Source organism: Mirounga leonina, unplaced genomic scaffold, assembly GCF_011800145.1.
Source record: "Mirounga leonina isolate KUSES-001 unplaced genomic scaffold, KU_Mleo_1.0 Mir_200, whole genome shotgun sequence".
In the NCBI taxonomy this organism is placed as follows: domain Eukaryota; kingdom Metazoa; phylum Chordata; class Mammalia; order Carnivora; family Phocidae; genus Mirounga; species Mirounga leonina.
In genome coordinates this window covers 9,536,609-9,559,033 of record NW_023270503.1, presented here as the reverse complement: position 1 = coordinate 9,559,033, position 22,425 = coordinate 9,536,609, and the positions used below count along the sequence as shown (strand labels likewise).

The 22,425-nt window shown below is 49.1% G+C and overlaps 1 protein-coding gene across 4 annotated transcripts; it reads left to right on the top strand.

Moving 5' to 3' along the window:
- The first annotated feature begins 834 nt into the window (after positions 1–834).
- Positions 835–20,833, top strand: RAD51D (RAD51 paralog D). Of its 4 annotated transcripts, none has more exons than XM_035026574.1 (10): positions 835–1,101; positions 1,432–1,525; positions 1,713–1,831; positions 9,930–10,011; positions 10,263–10,397; positions 10,924–11,019; positions 15,173–15,263; positions 15,387–15,457; positions 18,060–18,197; positions 18,391–20,833. In XM_035026574.1, exons 1-10 carry the CDS (start codon positions 977–979, stop codon positions 18,472–18,474), a joined length of 1,035 nt encoding a protein of 344 aa, XP_034882465.1. In that variant the 5' UTR covers positions 835–976; the 3' UTR covers positions 18,475–20,833. The 4 variants fall into 4 exon arrangements, with proteins under 4 accessions (XP_034882465.1, XP_034882467.1, XP_034882464.1 ...); XM_035026573.1 differs by having other exon boundaries at positions 836–1,101; positions 18,060–18,224; XM_035026575.1 differs by having other exon boundaries at positions 845–1,101; positions 1,432–1,493; positions 18,060–18,224.
- Positions 20,834–22,425: the final 1,592 nt, after the last annotated feature.

Below are 22,425 nucleotides of genomic sequence, written 5' to 3'. Positions count from 1 at the left end.
TGTGTTGAGTGACAATGGTGGGTGCCACAGAGGAATACAAATATGGGCCAGACATTTTTCTGTTCACAAGGAAACCACCTTACCAGAGGAAAACCTACACACAACTTGGACAGGAGGAAGAGAGGCTATTGAAACAGCACTGGCTTTGCACTCAGATGTGGATTTGTCCGGCTCTGCACCTACAGGTTGTGTAACCTCTGGCAAGTGACTTCACCTGGCCAAGCCTCAGTTTTCGCCTCTGTGAAATGGGGACAAAACCAGCACCGGTCTCACTAGATTGTGAGGAGGTATCCCTGTAAAGTTGTGCTATGTCTTCCAGAGGACGAGGCAAAGCAAAGGGACATCTAAAAATGCCAAATCATATTTTTTATGTTCCACATCAGCAGGGCTTTGTTGTCGCTATTCATCAAAAAAAATAATGTTTTTTTTTCCTTCAAAAATAGAGACGCAGATGCCCTCTCTGCGCTCTGCTGCTTCTTAACACCTGCCATCCAAACTGTAATTACCCGGTATCTTTGATTCCTCTTCGCTATCCTCGTCACTAACGGGTAGGCGCCTGAGCTCACCGACGCTCCGTCTGGTCGAACTCCGCCGCCCAGCGTCTAGAACAGAAGCGGGCGCAGCACGGTCTCCGCGCGCGCCCGGGGAGGCGGGTGGAGGCGGGTGCGCGCGCCGCGTGCCGGCCGTGGTGGGCCGGGAGCCGAGCGCTGGGGGCGCCCGCCCGGAAGGGCGCGGGGGCGTGGCGTGGCTCCGGCCCGCGCGCGGCCCCGCCCCAACCTCCCTGTCGCCGCGCGGCCAGCAGATGGCGCTGCAGGCCCGTCCCTGGCGCCGGGAAGGCGGAAGCGCGGCGAGGCGCGAGCGGCTGGGCAGCGGCGCAGGGACCCGGCGGGGCCACGCTCTCCGCGCCGCCGCCTGCGTCCCCTCCGGAAAGGGGCGCCGCCGGGCGTGAGCCGAGAGCCTGGCGGATGCCCGCGGGATGAGCAGTCCCGAGGCCGGCGCCCCCGCGGCTCCCAGGGAACATGGGCGTGCTCAGGGCCGGGCTGTGCCCGGGCCTCACCCACGACATGGTCGGGCAACTGAGGAGCCGCGGGATCAAGACAGGTGACCGCGTGCGCGCCACCCAGCTGGGCACAGCGCGGACTCGGCGCCCCCCGCGCCGGCGGACCCCGGAGGGGCCGTCCCCTCCGCGCTGTAGAGGCTCGGGAAGGCGGGAGTGGGGCCCGCCGAGCCCCGCGGGGAGGGCAGAACCCCTACCGGGTGCCGGGCGCCATGGCGCCTCGCCAGGCCTTGCGGCTCTGTGCTTTTACCTGGCCCCCTGAGACTGCCTGCCCCGAGGTAGAAGCGTCACCCCGCTTTAGGTAGAGGAGGAGCCAAGCGTGGAAAGCCCGGGCCTCCCTTCCTACTAATCAACCACGTGGGTTTTGTTTTCAGTGGTGGACCTGGTTTCCGCAGACCTGGAGGACGTGGCCCAGAAATGTGGCTTGTCTTACAAGGTGAGCCGCCCATCTCCACGCTCCAAACCTGGGTGAGTCTACATGCTCACCTCTGAGCCAAAGGAGCAGAGGGTTCCCAGAGGTTGATAAGTAGGGTGGGGGGAACGTATGAGACCCTGGGATGCCCCCTCCTCTGGCCGTATATTGCTGAGTACTCTGGGCTGCTTTGGGTTGAAGCATCCCCGGCCCCACCCTGAGTTGCCCCTGCCCCTTCCGCAGGCCCTAGTTGCCCTGAGAAGGGTGCTGCTGGCCCAGTTCTCAGCTTTCCCCTGCAATGGCGCTGATCTGTACGAGGAACTAAAGACTTCCACTGCCATCCTGTCCACTGGCATCGGAAGGTTTGTATGTGTGCTTGGGGAGGACGGTGACAGGCTAGAGGACAGGACTGGCTCCAGGACTGGCTCTCAGGCCTCTTACGCCTGAATCTAGAGAGAACGGGGTTTTTCAAGTAGTGATGGGGGCAACATGGACAGATGGTCAGGACTTCTGAGTTCTCTCACCCTATAACAGGGTTTCTCGACTTCACACTTTGAACATTTTGGGATTTGTAATTTTGGGGGGGGGGCGCTCTGTCCTGTGCGTTATAGGGTTTTTGGCAGCATCCCTGGCCTGTGTTCACTAGATACCAGTTGTACCTCCATTCTCCCCATGTTGTGACAATCAAAAATGTCTGGAGAGATGTTGCCAGATGACCCCAAGGGGGGCAAAATTGCTTCTGGTGGAAAAGCAGGAAATGTCAGTATTTCATTATTATTAGATGAGAACAACTCTGCTCTGGCCCTGCTTCCCACTCTACCTCAGGACAGGGCGAGAGAACGTGGTAGGACTGACACTCACCGAGTGCCCCCTGGGTCCCGGCCACTGACATTAAGTTATGTAATCTCTTCAGTGACCCTGCGCGTTAGTGATTACTAACCAAACTTGAGTTTAGCCCAAGAGGAGGGAGGGATGAGGAGTGGGGGGAGCAGCCCTGGGATACTTGATCAGAACCGGGTGTGTTCCCCATACCACCAGCAAGGTCTCTGGATTGGTTTGGCCATTGCTGTTTCCCTGACACGTTCTCTTAGCAAGGTTCGCACAGCATGGGGCTTGCTCCTCCCGGGTGGGGGTCCGCGGCTGTTGGCCATCAAGCACCCACTCTATGCCTACCACGTGCCAGGTATGTGCAGATGATGGGTGTACGAGTCTGGCACGGCTCCTATGCTTTATGAGTGTGGGGCCTAGTGGGTAGATAGAAGAGCTGGTCAGTGGGAGAAAAGTGGAAGCATGTGTGGAGGCAGCAGAAGGAGGGACTGATTAACCCGAACCAGCCCTGGGGCTTCAGCTGCTTATGAAACCAACATAGGCAGAGGAAGTGCTTAGGGAGCAGTCTAGTGATAAATGGACAGGATTGTGGCCGCAGTGGGTTGTTGCAAGGGAGATCAGAGTGGTTCCAGAAAGCCCTGTGGAGGGGGCAAGCCTTCTATGAGTGCCTGCGGAGAGCCCGGCACCAGTCTTGCACATGATTTCATTTTTTCTCCACCACCACCAATGAGTGCGTTACAGTTAAACTCAACCATTGGAGAGACGAGGAAACTGGGGCTTAGTTTAAGTGGCTCGCTTAAGTTCGCTCAGCTAGTAAGTAGGAACACCAGGAGCTTGGGGTCACATCCATCATGCTCCTCACTCTGACTCCCCAGCCCTGGTGCCTCCCTCGCAGTGGGAGACCGTAATGCAAAAGGGAGCTGTCGGCACAGGGCAGAGGTGTGCGGGGTGGACAGGACTGGGGAGGCTTGCAGGAGAGAGGCCGAGAGAGACAGCGGTGGTGGGGTGCGTGAGTCCAATCCAGGGCAGGTGACAGCAGAGACGTGTTGAAAGGAGGTACGACAGGCCTTGCTTCCTGGTGGGATGTAGGTGTGAAGAGTCAGATCAGGCGCTAGGTTTCTAGTCCTGCTCACAGTGTTCTGTGGACACTGGACGGATGTAACTTTTAAAAGGGAGGTAGAGAGTAGTCAGACAATTGGGAAATGCTTCGTTCACCCAAAGTAAATGCTTTTTTTTTAAGATTTTACTTTATTTTTTTATTTTTATTTTTTTAAGATTTTATTTATTTATTTGACAGAGAGAGACAAAGTGAGAGAGGGAACACAAGCAGGGGGGGTGGGAGAGGGAGAAGCAGGCTTCCTGCGGAGCAGGGAGCCCAATGCGGGGCTCGATCCCAGGACCCTGGGACCATGACCTGAGCCGAAGGCAGACCCTTAACCGACTGAGCCAGGCACTCCTGTATCTCCCTCATTTTAGAGTAAGGCCATCAGGAAATGTGAGGTATGTAGGCCATGTTGGAATGAATGGCCGGAAAAAAAAAAAAAAAAGCTAATTCCAAGGGAAAGGTGGAGGATAAGTCCCAGAAATCAGTTGTATTCAGAACAGGTGGTAAGGCCCAGATGTGGTTTTGCTGCACAAGGCAGGCGGGGGGAGGTCTCTCTCCACTGAGTTAGAGGTGAGTGGGAGGAGGGTCCTCTGGGCGGTAGGAGAGGTGAAATAGGAATACAGGTGAGAAGTCGGTTGAGAGGCAGATTTGGGAATTCCTTCTACAATGTCCTCACAGCCAAGAATGAGGTCGATTCTGGTCTGGAGCGTCAACACCAGTGGGTTAGGCCAGGCTACACATTAGAATCATCTGGAAGGTTAAGAAATATTTATGCCTGGGTCCTACCTTTAGAAATTCTGACTTTATTGCTCTAGGCCGGTGGGTCCCAAACTTGTCCGCACAGTAGAATCACTTGGGGAGGGCTGTCTGCCTGGCTCAGTTGGTGGAGTGTGTGACTCTTGATCTTGTGGCTGTGAGTTTAAGCCCCACGCTGGGTGTAGAGATTACTTAAAAATAAAATCTTAGGGGCGCCTGGGTGACTCAGTCAGTTAAGTGTCTGCCTTCAGCTCAGGTCATGATCCTGAGGTCCTGGGATTGAGTCCTGAGTCAGGCTCCCTCCTCAGCGGGAAGTCTGCCCCTCCCCCCCAATAAATAAATGAAATCTCCTGGGGCGCCTGGGTGGCTCCGTCGTTAAGCATCTGCCTTCGGCTCAGGTCATGATCCCAGGGTCCTGGGATCGAGCCCCGCATCGGGCTCCCTGCTCCGCGGGAAGCCTGCTTCTCCCTCTCCCGCTCCCCCTGCTTGTGTTCCCTCTCTCGCTGTGTCTCTCGCTGTCAAATAAATAAATAAAATCTTTAAAAAAAAAAAAAATGAAATCTTAAAAAAAAAAAAGAATCACTTGGGGAATCTTTAAACATTCCCGAAAGTCACGCCTCCTGCAGACCAATTAAATCACATTCTCTGGGGCGCCTGGGTGGCTCAGTTGGTTAAGCGACTGCCTTCGGCTCAGGTCATGATCCTGGAGTCCCTGGATCGAGTCCCGCATCGGGCTCCCTGCTCGGCAGGGAGTCTGCTTCTCCCTCTGACCCTCCTCCCTCTCATGCTCTCTGTCTCTCATTCTCTCTCTCACAAATAAAAAAAAAAAAAAAAAAAAAAGTTAAAAAAAAAAAATCACATTCTCTGGGGATGGGACACAGGGATCAGTAGTGTTTGAACTTCCCAGGTGACTCCGATGTGCAGACAAGTTTGGGAACTGCTAATACAGGCCTCTTTTTCAAAACTCTGGTGATTTTAATATGCAGGCAGGATTGAGAATCACTAGTCTAGCCTAGTGGTTTTCAAACGTGAGCATGCATCCAGATCGCCTAGAGGCCTTGTTGAAACTCAGATCCATTCTCCAGTTTCTGATGCAGCGGGTGCGGGCTGGGGCCTGAGAGAGTTCATTTCACACCACTTCCCAGTGATGCTGCTGCTGGTCTGGGGACCACACCAGGAGAACCACTGCCGTGATGGAGCTATTGTCTGATCCCAATGGGAGAAGCCACAGGGCTGGAGTGGTGACCAGAGCGTTTTGACTGGCAGGGCCCTGTGCTTATAATCATGGGGTCCTTGGAATTGGAATCAATGGGGTTTTTTCTAAGGTGCTGCTTGGCACACACAGAAGGGTCATGGGAGAGACCATTTTGTGAACCATTTCAGAATACTGGGCCCCGTGAAGGTGTTTGCAGAGCTGGAAAAGGATGCGTGAGGTCAGGACACAGAGTCATTGGTATGGGCTGTGGTTCAGGCCACAGGTTGGGCAGGGAGTGCAGTGTGGTTAGTGACCTGTTTCATGGTTCAAGGACAGAACATGGATCAGGAATTGGCTATATCTTGAGTTTACCTGAAGGCTTCCACAGCCAGAGTGTTGACAATGTAGTAACTAAATACTACTGTTCTACCACTTGTTTTTCTGGCAACATTTATTGTGTGTCTCCTCTGTTTCCAGCACTGTGCCAGTGTCCTTGCCCCTGGGTGCTCTGGGCCAAATGGGGATGAGAGACAAAAACAAGCACATAGAAAATAATCACCAACTCCCAGAACTAAGTGAATTCAGCAAGGCCGCAGGATACAAGATTAGCACATAAAAATCAATTGCGTTTCTATATACTCAAAATGAACATGTGGAAATGGAAATTAAGACGTAATACCATTTACAGTTGCTCCAAAGAAAATGAAATACTTACGTCTACATCTAACAGAGCAGGTATAGGAGTTGTATGCTGAAAATTAAAACTTGCTGATGAAAGAAATCAAGAGGACCCAAATAAATGGAGAGACACGCTGTATTCATGGATTGGGAGACTCAGCATAGTAAAGATGTCAATTCTCCCTAAATTGCCCTATAAACTTAATTCAGTTCCTACCAAAATCCCAGCATATTTTTTTTTTGTAAAAATAAAGCTTATTCTAATAATTACATGGACAAGCCAATGACTTTGAATTGCTAAAACTTTTTTTTTTAAGATTTTATTTATTTATTTGACAGAGAGACAGCGAGAGAGGGAACACAAGCAGGGGGAGTGGGAGAGGGAGAAGCAGGCTTCCCGCCAAGCAGGGAGCCCAATGCGGGGCTCGATCCCAGGACCTTGGGATCATGACCCTAGCCGAAGGCAGACACCCAACCAACTGAGCCACCCAGGCGCCCCTGGATTATTTTTAAAGATTTTAAGTAATCTCTACACCTAATGTGGGGCTCAAACTCACAACCTTGAGATCGACTTCCATGCTCTTCCGGCTGATCCAGGCAGGCACCCTAACACTGTCAAGCTTTTAGAACAAAACGGAGGAGAAAATCTTTGAGAACTAGGGCTAGGCAAAGGGTTCTTAGACTTGACACCAAAAGTGTGATCAATAAAAGAAAGATAAAATTTTTAATCAAAAAAATAAAATAATGAATTCAGAATTAAAACTTTTGCTCTGCAGAAGAGAAAAAGACAAGCTGTAGAGTGGGGAAAATATTTGCAAGCCTCATATTCAACAAAGGACTTGCATCTAGAATATATAAAGAATTCTTAAGAGGCGCTTGGGTGGCTCAGTCAGTGAAGCTTCTGACTTCGGCTCCGGTTGTGATCTCAGGGTTCCGGGATCAAGCCCTGGGTCAGGCTCCCTGCTCAGAGGGGAGTCGGCTTGTTCCTCTCTCTCTGCTCCTCCCCCCACTCATGCTGTCTCTCTGAAATAAATAAAATCTTTAAAAAAAAAAATTCTTTTTCTTTAAATAAAAGATTTTATTTATTTATTTGACAGAGAGAGACACAGCGAGAGAGGGAACACAAGCAGGGGGAGTGGGAGAGGGAGAAGCAGGCTTCTCGCTGAGCAGGGAGCCTGATGCGGGGCTCGATCCCAGGACCCTGGGATCATGACCTGAGCCTAAGGCAGATGCTTAACGACTGAGCCACCTAGGCGCCCCCGCCCCCCAAAAAATTCTTAAAACTCCTCTAACAGTGAAACAATCCAGTTAGTAAATGGACAATAGACATGAACAGATATTTTACCAAGGAGAACATACAGATGTCAAGTAATCACACGCAAAAATGTCAAACATCATTAGTTCTTAAGGAAATGCAAATTAAAACCACAATGAGGGGCACCTGGGTGGCTCAGTCTGTTGAGCTTCTGCCTCTTGATTTCAGCTCAGGTCATGATCTCAGGGTTGTGGGATCGAGCCCCATGTCTGTTTGCCCCTCTCCCTCCCCTTTAAATAAAATCTTAAAAAAAAAAAACAACCCACAATGAGATATATCACTACATACCTACCAGAATGGCCATACCAAAAAATGGTGACAAGACCAAATGCTGGTAAGGATGTTGAGAAACTGGATTACTCATACATTGCTAGTGGGATAGTAACATGGCATAGCCACTCGGGAAAGTAGTTTATTGTTTCTTATAAAATTAACATGTGCTGCAGCCATCAAAAAAAAAATGGAATCTTGCCATTTGCAATGACGTGGCTGGAACTAGAGGGTATGATGCTAAGCGAAATAAATCAATCAGAGAAAGACAAGTATCATATGATCTCACTGATATGAGGAATTTAAGAAACAAGGCAGAGGAGCATAGGGGAAGGGAGGAAAAAATGAAACAAGAAGAAACCAGAGAGGGAGACAAACCATAAGAGACTCTTAATCATAGGAAACAAACTGAGGGTTGCCGGAGGGGAGGGGGTGGGGGATGGGGTGGCTGGGTGATGGACATTGGGGAGAATATATGTTGTAATGAGCACTGGGTGTTATATGCAACTGATGAATCACAGACCTGTATCCCTGAGACAAATATTACATTATATGTTAATTGAATTTAAATTTTTAAAAAGAAACAAAAATTGACATGTGCTTACCATACAACAGTTGTGTTCTTTTTTTTTTTTTTTAAGAGATGGGGTAGAGGGGCAGAGGGAGAGAGAATCTTAAGTAGGCTCCATACCCAGCATGGAGCCCCATGCCGGGCTCAATCTCACAACCCTGAGATCATGACCTGAGCCAAAATCAAGAGTTGGACACTTAACTGACTGAGCCACCCAGGCACCCCTTTAATATTTTATTTTTTTTTAATTTAATTTAATTAATTTATTTTTTTGGAAAGATTTTATTTATTTATTTGACAGCGAGAGAGGGAACACAAGCAGGGGGAGTGGGAGAGGGAGAAGTGGGCTTCCCGCAGAGCAGGGAGCCCGATGCAGGGCTCCATGCATGTGGGGCTTGGTCCCAGGACCCTGGGATCATGACCTGAGCCGAAGGCAGACACTTAATGACTGAGCCACCCAGGCGTCCCTAATATTTTTAAGTAATCTCTACACCCAGCGCGGGGCTCGAACTTCCAACCCTGAGATAGAAAGTCCCATGCTCCACTGACTGAGCCAGCCAGGCGTCCCCTGGCAGTTGTATTCTTAGGCATTTATTCCAGAGAAAGAAAAACAGGTTTACACAAAAACCTGTACACAGATGATCATAGCCATTTGATTCACAATTGCCCCAACCTGGAAACAGACTTCAGTGGGTGAATGGTTAAACAAACTTGGTGCATCCATACCATGGGCTACTTCTCAGCAATAAAAAGCAACAGCTACAACAACTTGGACAGATCTCAAGGGAATGATGCTGAGTGAAAGAAGCCAGCCACAACGGCTACGTACAGTGTGATTCCTTGTATGTAACATTTTTGAAATAACATCATAGCAGAGATGGAGAACAGTTGGTGGTTGCCAGGGATTCGGGGTGGGATGGAGGGGTGTGGCTATAACAGGGTGACGCAAGGGAGACTTATAGTGATGGAAATATTCTGTATCTTGCTTTTGGTGGTTGCATAAACCTACACGGGTGATAAGTTTGCATAGAACTATACACACACACGGAACGCCGGGGAAATCTGGATAAGCTCTGTAGACTGCACCGCGGTTGGCTTGCGATGTCATACAGTACGAGAGGCCACCATTAGGGGAAGTGAGGGGAAGGGTACACGGGACCGTCCTGTATAATCTTTTTTTTTTTTTTTTGCAATTTCCTATGAATCTATAATTATTTCAAAGTTTAAAAAATGATGGGCGTGCCTGGGTGGCTCAGTAAGTTAAGTGTCTGCCTTTGGCTTGGGTCATGATCCCTGGGTCCTGGGATCGAGCCCCACATATTGCGCTCCCTGCTCATTGGGAAGCCTGCTTCTCCCTCTCCCCGCCCCCCACTCTTGCTCTCTCTCGCTATCTCTCTCAAATAAATTAAAATCTTAAATAAATAAATAAATAATGACAAATTATGGGAAATGCTACCAAGGAAACCCATAGGGGATTAAGGTTGAGAATGGAAGGAGGACTCTTTGCTGGGGTGCAGAGACCTCTGTGGAGAGCAGAGTGATCTTCAGGCTGGGAGTGAACAGACGAGGAGGGGCCCAAGGAGGAGCTTGTAGCCGTGCCCTCTTTCCCTAGAGATGTTCAGACCATCTCTGGACAGAAGCAGTGCTGGGAAGGAATGTCTTGCTTTTCTTCTTAGTTCCTACTCCCCTCTGTTCCCACCAGTCTGCTGGGTTGATTCTCTTCCTTCCTCTTCTTTCATCAGCTTGGACAAACTGCTTGATGCTGGTCTCTACACTGGAGAAGTGACTGAGATTGTAGGAGGCCCAGGTAGTGGCAAAACCCAGGTACATGGGCGGCTGGCAGCCAGGAGGACGTGACGAGTGGTGGGTGGGGAGGAAGTGGGAAGGTGGGTGCATAGCTCTGGATCCCTGGGGAGCTTCTGCCAACATACTTGTGATTCAGGGAGATGGGTGGTGAGAAGTGGGGCTTGAATATGGCCCATTCATGTCACTGGGATCTGGACAGGATTTGGTGGGGGCTCCCATTCTGGGCCCTCTTTGGGAGCTCAAGTTCTCCCAATGCCTTGTCTCCTCAGGTATGTCTTTGTGTGGCTGCAAATGTGGCCTATGACCTGCAGCAGAACGTTGTATACATTGATTCCAGCGGAGGACTGACAGCCTCCCGCATCCTCCAGCTCCTTCAGGCCAGAACCCCAGAAGAGGAGGAGCAGGTAAGGGGCAGGAGGCTTGAGTTCCTTTGAGGTTCTGACACAGAAAGACCCCATTATCCCTTATATTGCAAGAATTTTGACCATTTGGATGAACAGTCATTTCTGGCTTTGAAACGTGCTGTTCTATTAATTCTCCTGTGTTCTTCAGTTCTTCCTGTTATGACATTATCCCAGCTTGGATGCTACCCCCACTGATCTCCCAGGTGACCCAGCTCCTTGTACACCCTAACTCAGGGCTGGCAGGCACGCAGCATCTGTGTTTCCTTCCCATTACTTGCCATGGCAGACGTTCCTAATCGGACCTGCCATACTTTCCCGCTGAGCCGTGACTTGGCTTTGCAGCTTGGCACCCAGGCAGCCACCACTGTGAGAACTGGCCCAGGAGAAAAAGCCCATTTGCCATCTTGGACCAGAGTCCTTATGACTAGGGGTCTATTTCTGCTCAGCTTTAAAATCCCTCTTTATCTTGCTTGAGCCCCTGCTCCCTCTTATCCAAAGCCCCTCCTTCCCCTTCCTAACCCTTTAGGCAGGAGCTCTCCAGAGGATCCAGGTGGTACGTGCGTTTGACATCTTCCAGATGTTGGACGTGCTACAGGACTTCCGAGGTGCTATGTCCCAGCAGGTGAGCCTGTTGTTCTGCCCCTCCCTGCTTCACCCAGCTTGCTGGGGCTGTCTGCATGTGGGCAGGTGTCCTAGCACAGACTGTTTGGAAATGCAGATGTGCCATCTGTGCCTGCCACAGGATGGAATGGGATTCCTGCGTGCTTAATTCCTTCCTGAGTTCCTTATTGTTTACCTGCCCATCTTCCCCACTAAACAGTAAGACCCTTGAGTGCAAGAATCATGTTGTATTCATTTCTGCATTCATCCCCCCTGGATCATCGAGGTTTACTTGCAGCTACAAGTAATAGAGTCTGTGTGACAGGCACTTGAACCTTGAGAGCATTTAATTATTTCTCATGAGTCTGGAGGTTGGCAGGTCCATGGTATCAGGGCTCTAGTTGGTGTGTCTGATTCTCTTGCTCTTCCCCCTCATGATTGCAAAGTGGCTGCTATAGCTCTAAGCATCACATCCTCGCACATCAAAACGCGTATTCAGGGCAGTAATAGATGGCCCCTTTTCTGCATTTCTTCCCTTTAATCAGGAAAGAAAAATCTTTCTCCAAAACCCACTAGTAGACTTCGCCTTACATCTAGTTGGCCAAAATGGAGTTTTATGTGTATCTTAGACTAGGGGTTGGGCCCACCTTCCATGACGTTAGATTTCTGCCCACTACCTGAACACATCCAGAATCCTGTTAACAAGGAAGAGGGGTTTAGAGTGGCATTTGGGTTGGTATCCCATTTTACCTGCTGGGTGCTTAGACAGGATTTGGTGCACTGATTTACAGGCTATTAGATTTAGAAAGACATCTTAGAATAGCTCAACTCTCGTTAAACTTCCTCAGACCCCAAAGTATAACATGTTCCTATGGGCATGCCCAAGATTGTATGTAAAATAAATGATTTCTACAAACTTTAGAACACTTAATAGTTGAACAGATACTTGCCATAGGAGCTGTAGCTCGTTATGACCCATGTGTGTTGAGACATGAAATCAAGTAGCCCCGATCTAATCCAGCCCTCTCATTTCTAGAGATGAGGAGAGTGAGGACCAGAGAAGTTCAGTAAGTTGCTCAAAGTCACTACATAATTAGGATAAGAACTAAATCTCTGAACTCCCAGGTCAAATGATGTGTTTTTTTACTGGAAGACCATTATGATAGTATATTCTATTATGGCATAACAAGTTACCACAAACGTAATGACTTAAAACAACACGTTTACTACCTCACAGTTTCCGTGGGTCAGGAGTCTGGGCACGGCTTAGCTGGGGCTTCTGTTAGGATCTCAGTAGTCTGTAATCAAGATGGCAGCTGGACTGTGTTCTTATCTAGAGGCTCAACTGGGGAAGAATCTGCATACAAGTTCACTCAAGTTGTCACCAGAACTCATTTCCTAGTGGGTTCAGTGTCTTGCTGGCAGTTGTCCATGCTCCCACTGTTCTCTGCCCTGTGGCCCTTTCCATAGGCAGTTCACAGCACGACCACTTGCTTCATCAAAACAGCACAAGGATGAGAGCAAGGGGCGCCTGGCTGGCCCAGTCGGTTAAGCCTCTGACTTTGGCTCAGATCACGATCTCAGGGTCCTGGGATTAAGCCCCTCATTGGGCTCTGTGCTCGGAGGAGAGTCTGCTTCTCCCTCTCTCTCTCTCCCTGTGCTCCTCCCCTCACTCGTGTTCTCGCTCTTTCTCTCTCAGATAAGTTAAATTAAAAAAAAAAAAAAGTGAGGGCGCCTGGGTGGCTCAGTTGGTTAAGCAACTGCCTTCGGCTCAGGTCATGATCCTGGAGTCCCTGGATCGAGTCCCATATCGGGCTCCTTGCTCAGCAGGGGGTCTGCTTCTCCCTCTGACCCTCCCCCCTCTCATGTGCTCTCTCTCTCATTCTCTCTCTCAAATAAATAAATAAAATCTTTAAAAAAAAAAAGTGAGAGCAAAATGCAACATGCAGTTTCATGTAACATAATGTAATCTTGGGAGTGACGTCCCATCACCTCTGCCATATAGCATAGCTTCATCAAGAAAGTGACATTCCAGCACCTTTGACACTGTATTAGTCAGAAGCCAGCCACAGGACTCGCCCACGGTTGGGGGAAGGGATTACACAAGGCTTGAATACCTGGAGGTGGAGGTCAAGGGGCCACTTTCAGGTCTGTCTGCCACAGATGACCTGATGGCTCCATAGTTACTAGCAGTGAAAGGCTGGCTGTCTGCATTTTAGCCAGAGATTTTAACCTGCTCTCCCAGAGTGAGGAAGAGCTAAGCTGGTTTCAGTTTTAGCTTCTCTTCTTTTCTGCCATCCTGTCTTAGATGAGTGGATGACATGAGAGTCAGTAACTGGACAATGAAGGAAGACATGCAAAAGACAAACCAGATTATGCTGAAAATCCAAGATTTGGCTCGCATGAAGTGAGAAAGAACGTTTTGGAAACAGAATCAGCAAATGACTTGGACATAAAGAGTAAGGGAGGTTAGGTCCAAGAAACTAGGATGATGCTAATGCATGTGTGGAGATAAAAGATGATGGTTTTAACATGGCTGTCTATATAGTCTGTATTTGGAACTGCTTTAGATGTGGAAGATGAGGCCCTAGAGGCATGATCTAGAAGGAGACTGAAGTAAAGAGAAGGCTAACCCCTTCAGCACAGGGAGTTAGGAATTTGGGAAGTAAGCAGAAGAGGGAGAAGAGCCTGGCAAGATGGTGGTGGGGAAGGCTGGCCATAAGAAAGATGGCTGCTAAGAAAATTCAGGACTGGGGGTGCCTGGGTGGCTCAGTCAGTTAAGCATCCCACTCTTTTTTTTTTTTTGAAGATTTATTTATTTGAGGGAGAGAGTGCGTGTGAGCGAATGAGTGGGGGGAGGGGCAGAAGCGGGGGGAGAGAGAGAATCCTGGAGCATCTCTGCTGAGTGGGGAGTCCAATATGGGGCTAGATCCCAGGACCCCGAGATCATGACCTGAGCTGAAATCAAGAGCCGGCTGCTTAACCAGCTGAGCTACACAAGCACCCCAAGCATCCCACTCTTGATCTCAGTTCAGGTCTTGATCTCAGGGTCCTGAGTTCAAGCCCGTGTGCCTACTTTAAAAAAAGTCTCGGGGCACCTGGGTGGCTCAGTCAGTTGAACACCTCTAACTCTTCATTTCGGCTCAGGTTGTGATCTCAGGGTCCTGGGATAGGGCCTGGGATAGTCTGCTTGTCCTTCTCCCTCTCTTTTTCTCCTTCCCCTACGCATGTGCGCGCGCTCTCTCTCTTTCACACATACATACATACATACATACGTACATACATACATAAATAAACTTTAGGGAAAAAAATCCTAAAAAAAATTCAGGACTGGGGGCCTGGCTGGCTCTGTGGGTGTAGCATGTGACTCTTGATCTCGAGGTTGTGAGTTCAAACCCCAAGTTGGGTGTAGAGATTATAAATAAGTTAAACAAAGAAAAGAAAGAAAATTCTTGACTGGGGCCACGGAACTTAGAATAGGGATTTCTCAAATTTAATTATTTTGGTGTATCTGTGATGTCCTGTGATTTAAACCCCTTCTATCCACCCAAGTCTTCAGTAAAATTGACTATACCTACAAATGGAGATGGGGAAAAAAGATCTTACTGAAATTCCATGATGCCTGCACAGCTGTATTTGGGGTTGGAGAACTTATTTCTTTTTATTTCTTTTTTATTTTTTTTTTAAAGATTTTACTTATTTTTCAACAGAGAGACAGCGAGAGAGGGAACACAAGCAGGGGGAGTGGGAGAGGGAGAAGCAGGCTTCCCGCCGAGCAGGGAGCCCGATGCGGGGCTCGATCCCAGGATGCTGGGATCATGACCTGAGCTGAAGGCAGCTGCTTAACGACTGAGCCACCCAGGTGCCCCTGGAGAACTTATTTCATATCAGTTTTTTTTTTAAGATTTTTTTTTTTTAACTTATTCATTTTGACAGAGAGCACAAGTAGGCAGAGCACAGGCAGAGGGAGAGGGAGAAGCAGGCTCCCCGCTGAGCAGAGAGCCCATCGTGGCTCGATCTCCGGCCCCTGGGATCCTGACCTAAGCCGAAGGCAGATGCTTAACTGACTGAGCCACTCGGGCGCCCACTTACCGGTTTCTGATAGAGGAGCAAGCTTGCCCTATATTGGACGCCCCCTAGAGGCCAACTGGTTTATGGCCTCTGCTTCTCCCCAGGTGAGCAGTGCCTCGGTGACGGTGAAGGTGGTGGTTGTGGACTCGGTCACTGCGGTGGTCTCTCCACTTCTGGGAGGTCAGCAGAGGGAAGGTAAGAGGTGCCGCAGAGCCCAGGTCCGGGACGTGATCTTGCCTCCCAGCTCTGGAATGCATTCCCTGATCAGCCCAGTCCCAGGTGCCTTGCTGCCCTCACCCTGTGCTTCTCCTCCTCCAGGCTTGGCCTTGATGATGCAGCTGGCCCGAGAGCTGAAGACCCTGGCCCGGGACCTTGGCATGGCGGTGGTGGTGAGGACGTGGGCTTCACCAGCCTGCTGGTCTTATCTCTGCTCCCTGGGCTTTGCCGAGGCGGGACCTGATTTTGAGTTCTAGTTCCAGCTGTTTACATTCCTTAAATGACAACTTAACCCCCAAAATGGCCCTTTTGGAAAGGATCTTAGCCCAACTTCCCTGGGCCATCTAGAGCCCTGGACTGTGATGGGATCGGACATAAATAGCCAAGGGGTCAGGGACAGTCTTGGTTTTCTTTTTACTTTAAGACAGGTTTATTGAGGAATAATTACACACAGTAACTTTCTCCTCATTGGAAGTTTGGCTAACAGTTAATAATGTATCCGCTCTTGTTACAAGGCACAATCAAGATCTAGAATATTTCGGTTACCCCAAAAAGGTCCCCAAGCCCCAGACAACAACTGATCTGGTTTCTGTCCCTATAGTTTTGCCTTTTCCGGTGCTTCATAGAAAGGGATGTTTTTGCTTTCGAAGTAACTTTTTCTGCTTTCGGAGGACTGTTTTTAAAGTCTGCATGCTTCTCATAGGGTAAAAAATAGTTAAATATAGGAGTCAAATTTGTAGTAAATCTCCACATCCACAGAAAACATATTCATATTTTTATATATCTCCATAGAATCTCTTTTCTCTGCATATATGTGTGTATTTTTAACCAGTTTTCCAACTAAACTGTAACCGTGTTTAAAAAAAAAAACAACTCATCTCATTCCATTTCCCATGTCTTTAAATAGATGCTTTAAAAATGCCATTTTTAGCTGTTACATATTTCATTTAATACCTGTGGTACAGGGATCAGCAAACTTTTCTGTAAAGGGCCAGAGAGTAAATGGTCGAGGCTTTATGGCCAGATGGTTTCTGTCACTGCTACTCAGTTCTGCCTAGATTGTGTGAGAGCAACCACAGAGAGTCCCTAAACAGAGGGCATGGCTATGTTCCAGCCAAACTTGACTTTCGGAAATAATTTTGGGGCCACATTTGGCCTGTTGGGAGTAGTTTGCCAAACCCTGGTATCCCATAATGATCTATTTCTTGATTTGGGGCTTGTAGGTCATTACCGGTTTTCCTCTTTTATTTTCTTTTTAATTTTTTTTGTAAGTGTTCTGTAATTTTTTTTTTAAAGATTTTATTTATTTATTTGACACAGAGAGCAAGAGAGAAAGAGCACAAGCGGGGGGGAGCAGCAGAGGGAGAGGGAGAAGCAGGCTCCCCACTGAGCTGGGAGCCCGACATGGGGCTCGATCCCAGGACCCTGGGATCATGACCTGAGCCGAAGGCAGACACTTAACCGACTGAGCCACCCTGGCACCCCTGGTTTTCCTCTATTTTAAGTAAAACTCTGGGGCACCTGTTGGCTCAGTCGGTTAAGCGTTGGACTCTTGATTTTGGCTCAGGTCATGATCTCGGGGTTGTGAGATCGAGCCCCACACTGGGTTCCGTGCTCAACAGGGAGTCTGCTTGAGATTCTCCCTCTCTACCCCTCCCCCCTGCTCACGTGCTCGCGCTCTCTCTCTCTAAAATATATAAATCTTTAAGTAAAACTCCAGTGAACACCCTGATAACCTAAATTTCTTTGCACATTTCATATTACTTCCTCAAACTCCTAAAAGTATAATTACAGAGTCAGGGATACACATTTTTTTAAATTTATTTTATTTATTTATTTTTAAAGATTTTATTTATTTATTTGAGAGAGAAAAAGAGAACCAGAGAGAGAGAGAGCACGAGCTGGGGTGTGGGGGGCAGGCAGAGGGAGAGAGAGAAGCAGACTCCCCGCTGAGCAGGGAGCCCGATGTAGGACTCGATCCCAGGACCCTGAGATCACGACCTGAGCCAAAGTCAAGACGCTTAACCAACTGAGCCACCAGGAGCCCCAGGAATACATACATTTTTAAATGTGTAGATATGATACCACCAAATTTCCAGGAAGGTTATACTAATTTGTACACCCACCAGCAGTGTTCTTAAACTGAGTCCCAGGGCCTCCCTCTCCTGACTTCAGGCTGTACATGATCACCTGCTTGTGGCCCTGGCTTAGGCAGTGGGGACTCAGTGATGAACAAGCTGCAGCCCCCTGCCCCTGGTTGGGGGGCCGGTGGGGATACTCTCATCAAGGGATGCTGTGAGGCTCAGGTTGCCTACCTATGACTATCCTGGGCACCGGAGAACTGACTGACCAGATTACGACCTCCCTTTCGAAGCTCCCACGACCCCCTACACGCAGATGTACTCCCTGCCACAGAGGGCTGGGTGGTATGGTCTCAGAATGCCTGTCTGCTGGGTTGGGGGTGTAGGAGGCGCAGGCCCACCACTATCTTCCCTCCAGCAAAGTGCAGACAGAGATGCTTATTCCCAGACCTATGAGCTATGACCTTCTGCTGGAGTCAAGCCTGAGGCATGGTGATTTCGTGGAAAGAGTTGAGCACAAGTGAGGACCTGGGGTTCTAGTTCCAGACCAGCTGTCAATAACTCAGGGAGCCTTGGGGAAGTCCTTTCTCTGTGTTGGGCCTCACTTTTCCCACTTGCAGAATGAAGCAGAAGGAATAGATATCCTCTATGCCACTATTATCAATCTGGAAGTCTTTGCTTCTTTCTGCCTCAGGTAACCAACCACATGACCCGAGACAGAGACAGTGGGGAGCTCAAACCTGCCCTTGGACGCTCCTGGAGCTTTGTACCCAGCACCCGGATTCTCCTGGACATTGACGAAGGAGCAGGAGTGTCGGGCAGTCGGCGCAGGGTATATCTGACCAAATCTCCCCGTCTGGTGAGCCAGCCACAGGGGAAAGCCAGGGATCTGGGCCCTTGAGGGTGTTTGTGTGCCCAGATGTCTCACAGGGGAATTCTTGGACGCTGAGACCCGGCAACCAAAGAGGCTGCCTGCTTGAGTTGCTTAACTCGAAAACTTACCCTTCCCTCCTGTCTTCTTCCAGCCAACAGGTTTCCAAGAGATGGTAGACGTCGGGACCTGGGCGCCTCCAGAGCAGAGCCCAGCGTCCCAGGGAGATCAGATATGACTGTGCTGTTGATTGGGAAGGGGGGGCATCAAGCGCCCCACCTCTCTGCACACTAGCAACTGCTGGTCACTGCTACCCGGTACTTGGGACTGCAGTAGAAGCTCTTGGGCTGGACACAAGAGACATCTCTGTTTCCTCAGCTTCTCTTTCTGTGGAAACAGAGCTACAGGCGAGAGAGGATTCGGTGGTGGAAGGACCCAGAAACTCATGCTCGTGCCAAGTTTTCTTCCTTGTTTCTATCATATATGTTTCCCTGCGAGCAGAGTTCACCCTGGCCTCCGGCCTCTCTGAAGAGGCCTGCTAGTGACCGGACAGGACCCTGTGTGTCACCATCTTACCCACACTCCATCCTCACACAGTGACGGAGCTCGGAAGCCTCTGCTTCTCTCTCTCTTTTTTATTTTGCCTCTGTTTTTCCATCTGTAAGATGGAGCTCCCTTTCCCCTAGCTTTGTCTTTGAGTTACTGGGTGGAAGCAACCTTGTAAATGCAAAGCCCTTCTTTATCCATGTCATGCTCTTAAAAATATAAACAGGAAATTCCTTGAGCCCCAGAGCCACCTGATTTCCCCCCAGAAGGATGTTTTTCAGTTTCCCCTAGTGAGGTTCCAAAGAACAGTTCTTCCTTTTTTTTTCTCTCTTGCTGATTTGGTTTCATGCACCTGCATGCATCACCACGACTAGGTGAGACTGTGAACTTGCTGCAGTCCCAGGGATATAATTTAACAGGAAGGGAGGATGTGGCCACAGTGAATCCAGCTACTTGTTTATTATGCATGGTGCCCTGTAGGGCCCCTCCACAGTATAGAGGCGCCTCCACAGCCAGAGGTGCTGAACCATGGCCTTGCCCATAAACAGGAAAGAATTTGCACAGTAAATACAGCCAGCTGGGAAAATTGATGCTGGCGTAAATAATACATGGCAAATCTAGTCTTTTATGCAGAAGTTCATTGCCGGTGGCTCCAAGATGCAATATAATTCGCCTTCTCTTCCTGACAGCTGTACCGCAACCTGGTGCCCTAGTGTATGACATAACCCCCTGTCTGTTAGCGGCACTGTGGCCGTCCATCTGAGAGCCGTAGCCCTGGCTGGGGGCGGAGAGGAGGACACCAGGGGAGGAATAATAAAAAGGCAAAGTAGAGAAATGGTCAGAATTGTTTACTGTCCACATTTTTTTACAGGAAGTTCGCCTTTCTCAGAGAGCCTGTCGTGATTAATTAGTTGTGTCTTGGCTGCAGGAATAGGGGGCAGAGTTCCGGGGGGGAGATAGGACATGAAGATGATGAACATAGCAGAGACAGAAGCAGGAAGCATGGAGGATCGGGAGTGAGCGGCAGACCGGCTCCAGGGTATCTGCCTGCGTGAGGAAAGGGTTGGGGAGCCTAGGACTGGGGGGAGGCTGGCCCTGCTGCCTGCAGTAAGGACCCCAGGAGAAACGAATCTTCCATATCCTCATACCATAAGTGGTCGGCTCATTTCTGCAACCATCATAGGAAACGGGACGTTAAGTGAGGGGATGGAAAATCCCTGCCACTCCTACTATTTGGGTATTTTGAGCCCCGGGGGGTCTCACCAATCTCCCAAGCATTCTGTTTTTGTGGAACTTGGGAATGTTTTTGCAGTTTTTCTCCGCACGGCCCTCCAGGGAGGCACAACCTACTAGTGGGAGTGGGCATTCGAGGTGGAGCCTCGTTGCCCTCTCTGCCCTGGGCAGATCTGCCATGTTCCCTGTATGTTGTGAGTCAGGACCCTGGAATAATGGGGTCTGAGAGGCCTGTAAAGACCATGTGCCCCACACTGTCACTTAACAGGGAAGCTGAGGCCCAAAGAGGAGAAGTGACGGTCCCTGTGGCAAAGCAGCAACTGACACCCAGGACTCCTGATTCCTAAGCCAGACTCTTTGGGTCTCCATCTTGCCTTTAGTTTCCCATCTGCGCAGCTCTCTTCCCACCAGGCACTAACCCCAGCTCAGGGTGCCAGGGCCATCACCACATGGCCTCGCTGCTCCAGACCACCTGTGACATCCTGCAGGACCTTGTCCCTCACAGCTTGCTTTCTCCTCGGACCTTGCTCTCAGACCAGAGCTTTCTCTCTCACTGCCTGCTGCCCCTAAACACGCCACTCGGGGCACACTGCACTGAGCAGTCCCCCTCAAGCCAGGCTGCCTCTTGTGCCCAAGTACCTCTGGCTCCCTTTGCTGATGCATCGGCCTCTGTTTGGTGCATACTTACCCTGACAGCCTCCCTTTTTATGCATCAACTATGGTCTAGATAGACATCAGAACCTCTCTCTATCACTCATCTTCCTGTGCACTTGTCGCCCATGAGCTCAAGAGCCTTTTTTTTTTTTTTAAGATTTTATTTATTTATTCGAGAGAGAGCATGAGTGGGGGGAGGGGCAGAGGGAGAGGTAGACTCCCCACCAAGCAGGGAGCCCCACGTGGGGCTCAATCCCAAGACCCTGGATCATGACCTGAGCCAAAGGCAGATACTTAACCGACTGAGCCACCCAGGCATCCCGAGCTCAAGATCCATTTCAGTTTTTCTTTTCCTCTCTGCATAGTCTGGGAGCTCAATAATGGTTAACTACATGAGTGGGTGGGCTTTCGTGCATTTTAAAGGTGGCAAAGGAGGAATGCAGGAATGTTTTTCTTCTGATCTAGTCTTTAAGTCCCCAAAGTATCTTTTTATGTATCTTTCTAGAGAGGACTCCTGTATGTCCCAAGTTTGAGATTAGACAAAATTAATATTGGGTCCCTACTGTGGGCTAGCACTTGATGACTTTAAGTCAGGCACCTGAACTCCCAAAGACTCTCAGGCAAGAGGTCCATGTATCATTGAGGCTGCTGTCCACTGCAATTAACAAAACCTGGCTTAAAGAGGCTTCAACAATAAGGACATTATCTCCGATTACATGAAGTCCAAGGTTGGCTCATTCAGTGGCTCAGTGTGAAGTGGTGTAAAGTCCCTTTTCTCTTTCTGCTTTGCTCTCCTTTTGTGTTGGTTTTGTCTTTAAGCTCATGCTCCTTGTTAAGGCCTGGGTGTAGCCATTCTGAGTATCAATCCAGATATGACAATATCTACAGGCAGGAACATGATCCTTGTGTCCTTTTAAGTTAAAACTCAACTTCCAACCAAAGCAGACTTACCTCACATCTTACTAGTGCAGAATTGCTTCCTGAACCCACATCGAAATCATGGCAAGGGAAATTGGTCTATGATTGGCTCAGATCAACCAGAAAATAGTCCTGGAGCTCGGGCTAGGGACAGGCTTTCCTTAAGCACGTGCTATGGCCATCAGAAGGAAATGGGGGTGCTACTAGAAAGGAGGGAGTTGTGTGGAGGAATTGAAGTGTCTGCCATAGTCCAGAAGGCAAGTTTATCAAGGCTTTCATGTGCTTAGGCCATGTACGCATCTCATTTAGATGTTAGGACAGCTTTGTGGCATGGGGAGTCATTCCATTTTACAGACTGTAGGAGTCCAGCAAGGCTGAGGACATAAGGCTAATAAGTGGCAGCACCAGAATCTAAACTCGAATTGTCTCATTCAAAACCCTACTTCTTTCCATCCTCATGCTGCCTTCAGCTGTGAATATGTAACTGTTTTGATAAAATTCTTTTTTATATTCTACCCAGATAGTAGCCAAGGCTACACATCTTGACCTTTTTTAGCTTAGCTCACCATAAAAAGCTGGATCAGAGATCTACTTTATCAGCTCTTTCCAATTTCCCCCAGGGAATTTATGAGAGAATGACACACACATGGAGAAGGGAGATATCGGTATTAAAGTGAACTGGAGGGGTACCTGGCTGGCTCCGTTGGAAGAGCATGTGTCTTGATCTCGGTGTCATGGGTTGGAGCCCCACATCAGGTGTAGAGATCACTTAAATAAACAAAAAAACAAACTTAGAAAGTGAACTGGAGGTTTAGGGGAAAATAAATCTGAATAAAAA